Source organism: Rhipicephalus microplus, chromosome 1 (genome assembly GCF_043290135.1).
Source record: "Rhipicephalus microplus isolate Deutch F79 chromosome 1, USDA_Rmic, whole genome shotgun sequence".
In the NCBI taxonomy this organism is placed as follows: domain Eukaryota; kingdom Metazoa; phylum Arthropoda; class Arachnida; order Ixodida; family Ixodidae; genus Rhipicephalus; species Rhipicephalus microplus.
The window spans coordinates 130,260,792-130,270,081 of NC_134700.1; the positions used below are offsets into that span (position 1 = coordinate 130,260,792).

Sequence of the window (9,290 nt, forward strand, 5' to 3'; positions counted from 1 at the left end):
TTGGCATTCTAGAATGGAAGTTTATCACTGTGTCAGTTTATTGACACTTAGTTAGATCTTGTAACTATAATCAGACAGCCATGACACTCTGCATGCTAATACCTTAGTGGACGTTGCTGAAGACCTGTTTTTACGAAAATTCTTACGTAATTTGTGCACTCTTTTCCTGAAACTCAAAAATAAGGATAAAATAGTTGGGGATTTTACTGTTATGTGCTGAATAGCCACTTCCAAGTGTTGAAAATTTTAGCATTAGATCTGTAATAAATAGAACAGTTGGTATTTTGAAGCGTGCCTATATAACTTGAACTACATTTCTATATATGACCAACGACTGTTTGTATTGCATTATACAATAAATGTATTTTTCTCAACCCAACTGATGCATGTTAATTACATACTAGCTGGGTTCATATCACCAAGGTTCTACTGTAGGCTGAATTCCAAAGGGACTCTATGAAGAGGCTTTTCAACTTTAGTGTAAGGATGCGTAACAAGCTATGGTTTCAAGCTCTGTGCGAGCTCTGTGTCGCCTGCTTGATGTCTTCACCAGTCATCTGCTTTCACAGAGTCGAATGGCTCACAACTTCTCTTTGACCTCTTTTGTTTTGTAGTACTACGGCATGAAGGAGATGTCCTACTACACTGTTCTCTTTGGTGTGTCGCGTGCCCTGGGCGTCCTCTCATCACTGATCTGGGACCGTGCTTTGGGGCTGCCTATCGAGCGACCAAAGTCCCTCACCACCGAGGGTCTCATGAAGCTGGTCGGATACAAATGAACACGAAGCGACGAGGAAACAGCCTTCCACCGTTTTGCTCCCCCCGTCTCCTCCGCCTCCCTAGTGGCATTGCCATCCCATCACCATGCACCACTGTACTACAACGACTGTGCATGTTCATTGCCGTTTTGCACGTCTTTACCCGCAGCTTTTCTCCGAACATTTCCTTCACTGTTCTTTAGCGGCCTGTTCATTTTTCCTCCAGCACTGTCTTTTGTCTGCTGCTTCGTTTTCATTTTTGTTTGTTTTGTTGAAGATGCAGAACTTGCGCTAGCGCCGATCCACCTCATTGCAACACCTTTGCAGCGTTGACACGAGTGCAAGCGACAATCTTTGTCAACATAATAGTCCTTGCTGAACTGTGACGGGCGAAGTCGGTCTCTCGAGCGGGACTTCTGGTGCATTTAGCAATGTGAGGGCAAGCGACCTGCTTCAAACTTGCCCTGTTTTGCAAGGCTTTTTTGATGACGCTAAATTACTGAAGCTCATTATTAAGAAATACCGCCAGTATATGTCTCTATGTTAACTATTCATAAATTAGAGAAGTTTGCACTTGCATCATGGCAGTGGTGCCTGTTGACGCGTATATTTCACAGTATGATGGTTCATGTTGATAGACTAGTTCGACCTCGGCCCACAATGGAATTTTGTACAGTATTGATTGTTTTCCTTCCTTTATCAAAAAGTTAGTTGTTGCCCTGTTCTTTAATGATTTTCTGGGAGTCCTGAAGCATGAGTCTACCCATCTATTGTAGCAATACTTTGGTGGAGTCGAACTTCTCGTAGTGTTTGTATGTTCGACCTCTTGAGTCAGAATGATTGATACTTTATTTTTTTCTCTCGGGAAAGCAACAAAAGATACCAGTATCGTGTTAATAATGAATTGTGTGGCCTTCTATGTTTGTTTTTCTTTCTGTGGTTTTGCCATTGTGCACAGTGATAATACTACATGAAACCCTTGCACGTGCCTCTCTATGTAAACAATGGTTGAAACCAAACGTCGTGGCAGCTGGTGACTCTCTGGCAGCCAACATAGTTGCATGCTGCACATTTTTGCAATGATGATGTCTCTGGCAAATGATTTCACCTCGGCCACACTCGAGAGACGGCCTCTGAGCCACGCGTTTCTTTTTCTTCCCCTCCTCACAATGTACTATCTTCAACATCACAACATTTGTTGCGAGTGTGTGTGTGTATGTGTGTGCGTGCGTGAAGGTGTCAGCAGGTTGCAGTGGTGTCGAATGGTCATTGTACTTTAATCTGCCTGTGTTCTTTCGCATGATTTGCTTTCTTCTGGTGGACCTACACTTCATAGCCGATGCAAATCGTCGAATGCGACTGGCCACGTGCCATTGTCAGGTGTGCACATCGTCCGGCGCATGTTGCATCGTCTTCTTCGAGCCAAGGGCAGGGCAGAACTTCCATGAACCGTTCACCTGTCCTTCTTAACATTGTCGTGCTAGCAGCAATTCGTGGCCCTCTTTCTTCTTGCTCAAGGGCAGCAGGATTTTTTTTTTTTTTTTTGCTTTTCATAAGTACGTACTACATGCAACTATGTAATAGGCGTTGGAGTCTCTCTTGTCACGGGTGGAAAGATGGGCACGTTGTTTCCTTTTTCTTGAGCATATTGATCTGTTCCCGAAGACCCAACATCCAGTGTTGTACTTGTGTAGAGTCCCTTGAAATCGGCTTGCGAAAACGAGCTGGAAGTTGGGTCTTCCTGTTGAGCAGCTTTTCGTGACACTGCCAGAGGAGTTTGAGGGTCCCAGTGATTTGTGTGATGTATGCGCTCCAGCCCTCTCGTTTAGTGCTGTGGTTGAAAGCACATGCCGCATCCCTTGTGTGAAATAGTGGCAGCCATTTTGGCAAAGCCCTTCTCGTCGACTGTCACGCCTGGCTGCCAAATGTTATTTTTAGAGGGAGTGTATGTTATGGCTAAAAAAACTATGTTATAGACAGTTGTGAGTGTTTTAACTTATTTGTAAGCGGTCTAGATCCTTTTCTTTCCTGTTGCGACACTTCGTCTTTGGAGATGTGGGATAATAGGGTTTTTTTTTTTTTTTATGGTTGTGTATTCGTATGCATAGTATAAATAGCCCAGCCCTGAAAATGAGCCAGCAATACTACCAAGCAATGAAAGTTAACAATAGTAGGCCCTCTTATAAGAGAGCATAAAACACTGTAATTAGAAGAATGCCGTGTAAATGGAAAGTGATGCAGTCTATTCCATTCAGTGTGATATCTGGAAATAAATGGTACAGATAAATTCCTGTGTGTACGTGTGTTTGTGTGTGAACTTTAAGTTCTCCTGGCGGTTTCTATAATGGTATGGACACCAAACTTGGTATGGCATAACATGACTCTACGAAGCACATATTTGACAAGTCATAACATGAAAATCATGACATGTCATGATTTACATTTCATGGTCCTGCAGCTCTTGCAGTGGTTTCATTCACACTGCATGTTGCAAAACAAGTATGGTATGGCATGATTGCATGGCGAACACAAGTGACCGAACCTAACATGAAAATCATGACATGCATGTCATGTAACAACATGACTACATGCCACGCTCATGATGCGCTCGCGGCCAATTTGCTAGCTTTACATTTGCCAAATTTGGCATTACGTGACGTCAATGTATGACAAAGCTATGTGACTGGTGCAAACATGATAATCAGGAGGTGCGTGTCATGTGAGAACATGACTACATGCCACAGTCAAGGCGCCAATATATTTCGAGATGACGCGGTACGCATGCTCGCCGGCGTTCTGTTCTTCGCGCCACGCCAGGCGCCGGTCCTGTCATATACTCGCAGGCGCGCGCCGCGCTGTGTTGCTTTCACGTGCTTTCACGCATGCGCGTCACAGCACGCCTACCAGTTTTGACGCACGCGCGTTTCAGCGCGTGCGTCAAAGCAGCCCGACGACCAGTGGTCGTCGGGCCACGCCGTCTGACGCTCGTCGCGCCTGGCGTCTGACTATAGAGTGCTCACGTTTTGCTAACGTAGCGTCGCTGTGCCCAGTGTGCGCATGCGTCAACGCTACAATGGAGTACATTGGGCCCACCATGATGCGCTCGTGGCCCTTTTTCTAGCTTCACATATACCAAATTCGGTGTTACGTGACGTCAATGCACGACGAAATTTATAACTGGTGCAAACATGATAATCCTGACACGCTTGTCATCTAAGAACAAGGCAACATACCACGCTCGTAGCGTTCTCGCGGCCGTTTTGCTATCTAAATTTGGTATCACAGGACGTGAATAGATGACGAAGCTTGACGACACATTCAAACATGATAATCATGACACGTAAGTCCTGTACGGCACCATGTACCTCCACCTCGTAACGTTGTGCTGATTTGTAAGTGACATATCAACATTTCTCATTCGTGCTTCGCATATCATCGATTCGCCATGTACGTGGGATCTGCCAATTTTTGTCATTTCGTGACTGCAGCTTCATGGAAAGATGGGAAGAGGCAGTCTGGAGCAGTCCATTCTGAAAGGAGTACTGACTGAAAATTTCATGGCTGAAATAGCGTGCAAGAATTATAGTTGTGAACATGCGTGCATTTTCCAAATTTGAACGGCGAATACAGCTTGTAAGGCAATTATAGTAGACTGTAGCTCAAAAAAACGAAGAAAGAAGCTCACGTTTATGTGTTTTTAACGGTTTTAACGCCGCTGTGAATGGCATCGTCTCGATCGCACGGGCGATCGGTAAATATAATTACTTCACACAGTAAGCCGGGATCGAATGCCCGTCTGGCAAGGCCGGAACATGCATGTATTCGCGTACACGTATGTACGTCGCATAGACACAGATTCGCGCACGTGTTGATATCAGGACGCTGCACGTGTTACGACACTGCTTGCTGTCGCCATAGAGTTTCTGAAAATTAACTAGAGGCACGGAGGAAGGAAAGTCTAGAGGGCACTCTGGCGCTGCGATCGTTCAGCGACCATGGGAATGATGGGTAGTACACACATTTGCCTAGTCTTCGTACTTGCGGCTTTGTTTATTGCTGTGTTTCGGTTTTGTTTTGAAAGAAAGATTCAACCCTTTTGAACTTCCTGACCCAATTTGGAAAAGTAAGTAAAAAACAATGGGGTGGTGAAGCGCAATTGCTGAACATTTGCTGATTTTTGTTTTGTGAGAAAAAAGCTCTAACCACATGAACACACACGGAGCCGAAGGCGGGCCAGAAGTACGAAGATTAGACAAGTGTGTGTACTACCCATCATTCCCACGGAGTTCCCATGCTCGTTGAAGCGCCGTTCGTTGCAACTTGCAGCTCCCATATACATTAGCGCCAGAGTTCCCTCTAGTAAGTATTGTGGGAAACTCTATGGCTGTCGCCACGCTACGGAACTTCATCGTATCCGCAGAAACGCAAATCCAACATGCCGTATTCAACCAGGCCGCTCGCGTAGATCGTCACGTGCGTGACAATGAGCACGAATGGGCCTCGTTAAGATGGATGAAAGACAATATGGTGGGTACAGTTCTGCGTCAGCGAACATACGTAAAAAAAAAAAAATGTTGTACAAACAAGTGAAAAAAAAAAAATGTAGCAGAGCGTGGTTTCGATCCACGGACCTCTGGGTTATGGGCCCAGCACGCTTCCACTGCGCCACTCTGCTTTTTTTTTTTTTTTCTTTATTTAACTGCGCCACTCTGCTGCACAGACCAATGTCGTTGAAAAAGAGCAAGCGGTGTTCCAAGCAGTGCTGCCAACCTGCGGAGTTATTTTTTCTGTTTTTGGAGTGAAAAATTCCCGAGGTTTCTGTAGTTTTTCACGAAAATCAGTTTTTTTTAAAGACTAATATGTGTTATTGCTGTGGAAATTGATTTCCAAGTTCACTTTTTTTTAATATTTTAGTGCATTTGTTTGACAATATTCACTAAAATCACCGTGCTGAAGGCGAAAAAATGTCGCAGTACAAATTGAAAAGCATTAAACATTTTATTCCATGAAATCACAAATGTAAGCGGTCATCACATTTAGGGGGCGGGGAGACATGTAGTATCGCAGTACTTTACACGTCACCAAAAAAAAAAAAAAAGACATTGTATAAAAGTTTAAGAAGAAATAAATTATCAAAATAACACTTACGAACATTTTTCAAAGCAAAACACCAAAATCTTACACTACAATACAGTGCACTTGTAATAGCACTTAAGTTACAAATAATAATAATAATAATAATAATAATAATAATAATAATAATAATAATAATAATAACCAGAACGACCATATAAAGCGCACTACGTGAAATATTCCAGCGAGCAAGGTTTCAAAAATTAATCATTAATTCTGTTATTTTGCAACTCTCCCGCAGAAAATGCTTGGTGATGTTCATATAAAACATGAAGTGATGCACGCCTACTTAATATGTAAACAATGTCTTGAAAAACATCACTCTCGCGCTATAATTATCGTCATGCCATACCAACTAGCCCAAGCTGCCACACGTGTCTTTCGTGTCCTTCTTGTCTCTGTGTCGTCGTTTTGTTCTCGCGCTATAACTATCGTCACTCTCAATCTTTGTCATATCTGATGCAGGATAGTCTGACGAAAAATAGTTTTAACCGTGAAAGCCTATTATGCCGTGTGGCAGTTCATCCCTTGCAACCTGCTGAGTGGTAACGAAACGATATGTTTATTAAAAATGTTGACTGCCATATATTCGTTCCAAATATACCCTTGCATTCTTCCACCAAGCACTTTTTGTTTTACAACTTTTTTTTTTCAGCTTCTCAAATAACCGTATACATGCAGCCTACTGCTCTGGTGGCGCTTTTCACAGAAATCTTGGTGACCTTGGCGGAATCACGTTGCTCCACGGGCCAGCCCACTAGCAACGTGACAGCGTCCACAAAAAAAGGAAAACCGGTAAAAAAAAAAAAGAAATGACGCCGCGGGTGAAACGCCTTAAAATGGGAGACTGGTGTAACAGAAAACATATATATACTTGGCGGCCTCGAGGAAGAGCACCGTTTCTTTTGTTCAAACCGGGATTCAGGCAATTGACGTCGAACGCGGACTTCACAGAATGAACCGCAAGGAAGTGGGGGAGAGGAGAGCACTGACACAGCGTTGGCGACGGCGACCAGCCCCGTCCCGCCTTGCACCCCTCGTCACCACTACTGGGCATGGCACAGCGCTTTTGGGTGAGTTTAGAGGTGGTGTAAAAAAGAAAAGGTGCAAGAAGGAACAAAAAAAGAGGTTGTGGGCGGGCTGTCCCTCCGTTCATAGAGTTACTTACAAGTATTATTTCATGAAACTCTATGCCTCCGTCGATCTGCTCGCTCCACGAGGAAGCAAAAAATTTCCTTAGATGTTGACAAATTTTCTTTTTTCCCATAAATACAACCGAAATTCCTTACATCTAGGGAAATTTCCTTAGAGTTGGCAGCACTGGTTCCAAGGGTGCTTTGCTTACAGGTTGCGTTTCAATGTACGTGTTTCGACGTAACTGGAACCGAATATTAAAAAAGTAGTTGGATATTGGTCGATACATTGAGTTTTTCTGGCGTACAAAAAAAAAGAAGGAAAAGAAAGCCCGCGAGATATGAAATAAAACCACGCGAGAGATATGAAATAAAACCACGCGATGGCGTTCGCCCGCTGCCGTGTTGTATCCAGTGCCCAGTGGTCGGATATATATATATATATATATATATATATATATATATATATATATATATATATATATATATATATATATATATATATATATATATATATATATATATATATATATATATATATATATATATATATATGCATAGCCGTGATAGCTCAGTGGTTAGAGCATCGAACAGGTTATTTGAAGGTCGTAGGTTCGATTCCTGCTCACGGCAGGTTATTTTTTGACCCACTTTTCTTGCTTCTTATTTACAATACATTGGTTCTAATAACTTCCTCTATACATTCCTTGGCATTGTCTGTTAGATCTCATTAATATGGTGTCAAAACACGGAAAGACGATTCCTTAGTTATACACCTCTTTCCCTCATTCATTAACGAGGGTCTCGTACTGGCAGACTTGGTGCCACTAGGTTGTATACGAGGGACTATTGGTCAGCTGCCCGTTCGCAAAAAGTTCACGTGCAACGTGACGCCACACAGGCTCATAAAAGGGTGTTAAACACTCGCCGCTTGGCTACAGATGACGATGACTGACACTCCCACGTTTAAATTCACGTATAAACCCCAAAAAGTAAATTTTTTTTCGTGAAGAAGCCCGTGCGGCATCCATGTGTTGAAACAATAGTCCCTAGACAATAGTTGAAACCTAACTGGTGAACAAAGAAACTGCGGAGAACTGAGCTAGTTGGTAAGCATTCATTAGTACCACAAACCTGTATTTCTCGTTTGGAATTAAAAAGTTCATGTGTTATTACATTTAGTTCTGCAATATATGAAAAGCTTAAAGGGGCCCTCCAACACTGTTCAACCCCCCATGTTTTATTCGTTGGTTGTGTAGACCGAAGTACAGACAGACTAATGCAGGAAAAACTGCAGTGATAACGGCGCGCAATCTGAAGTTATTCGACTTAGAAAATTCAAAATACAAGAAAAAGAAAATGCTGGCCTTCAACACGATTTTCGCGGGGTTACTTCACCACATTTCACTCTCCCGTGTCGTTGGAAGGCTGCCCCAATAAATAAGCTGGAAGCACCTATGTAGGGAAAGCTCGCAGCCCATCGTTGCTTTATTTTGTTTTTATTTTATTTTATTGCTTTCAAAGTCATGTTTACCTTGTTGCCATAGTAACAAGCGTGGTGCCTGACGCCTGGCTTGACAGAACGTGAACGGTAGCTACTGTGCCGAAGCGAGGTATTTTTTGCTGTTTTTACGACATTCCAAGTCAATCCCTCCTCTGAGAAAGGAACCTGTAGAACGACCAAGGCAGTGAAGTATTTACTCGGTCACAGCCACTGTAGTTCGGTGAGCCACCCAACGAAGAACAATGGCGCACTGCAACTCTGGGAGAGTCGGAGTCACGTGACCCAAAGTGAACGTCACATATGACGTCACTGAAAAAGCAAAAAAAAAATGAAACAGGGTTGGGAGACTTCCCCTGGCCACAGGAGAGACGAGAACAGGTGGGGAAGGCGCGTTTGACGCTGCGCTTCCTGTCGGATTGAAGAGCCCGGCAAAGGAAGCTCGCGTAATCGAAGTCACTCTTTTGTGGCACTCATAGACGTGTCATGTGTCATTGTGCAGGTTTGAGAGTAATGATTGTTGTTAAGGGGAGTTCCAAGTGTGTTGTTTATGGGGAGCCTACATGAACGGCCGGTCATGTGGGCACGCTGTTGTGTGGCGGCAAACATACTTAGGGAACATGTTTGACAGCATTTGCTGATACGGCTGTTAGCGCCATACACTTTAAATTAAAGTGATATATTGAAGTGTAAAGGTGTACAGTTTGGAGTCTTCCCGATGACCATTCGGTTGCCTCGCGGTGTTCAGACGCTTCTAATTTTTGA

General features: G+C 43.4%; 1 protein-coding gene and 1 non-coding gene across 3 annotated transcripts in view; both read left to right on the plus strand.

Moving 5' to 3' along the window:
• kdn (citrate synthase) overlaps nucleotides 1–1,254 on the plus strand; it is a 48,298-nt gene extending 47,044 nt beyond the window's left edge. For both annotated transcript variants that reach the window (XM_075887363.1, XM_075887364.1), the window contains exon 10: nucleotides 615–1,254. In XM_075887363.1, coding sequence (XP_075743478.1) covers nucleotides 615–779 — 165 coding nt within the window. In that variant the 3' untranslated portion in view covers nucleotides 780–1,254. The remainder of the gene's footprint in view (nucleotides 1–614) is intronic.
• Nucleotides 1,255–7,584: 6,330 nt separating this feature from the next.
• Nucleotides 7,585–7,657, plus strand: TRNAT-GGU (transfer RNA threonine (anticodon GGU)). The gene has a single exon. It is a non-coding gene; the product is annotated as a tRNA-Thr (tRNA).
• Nucleotides 7,658–9,290: the final 1,633 nt, after the last annotated feature.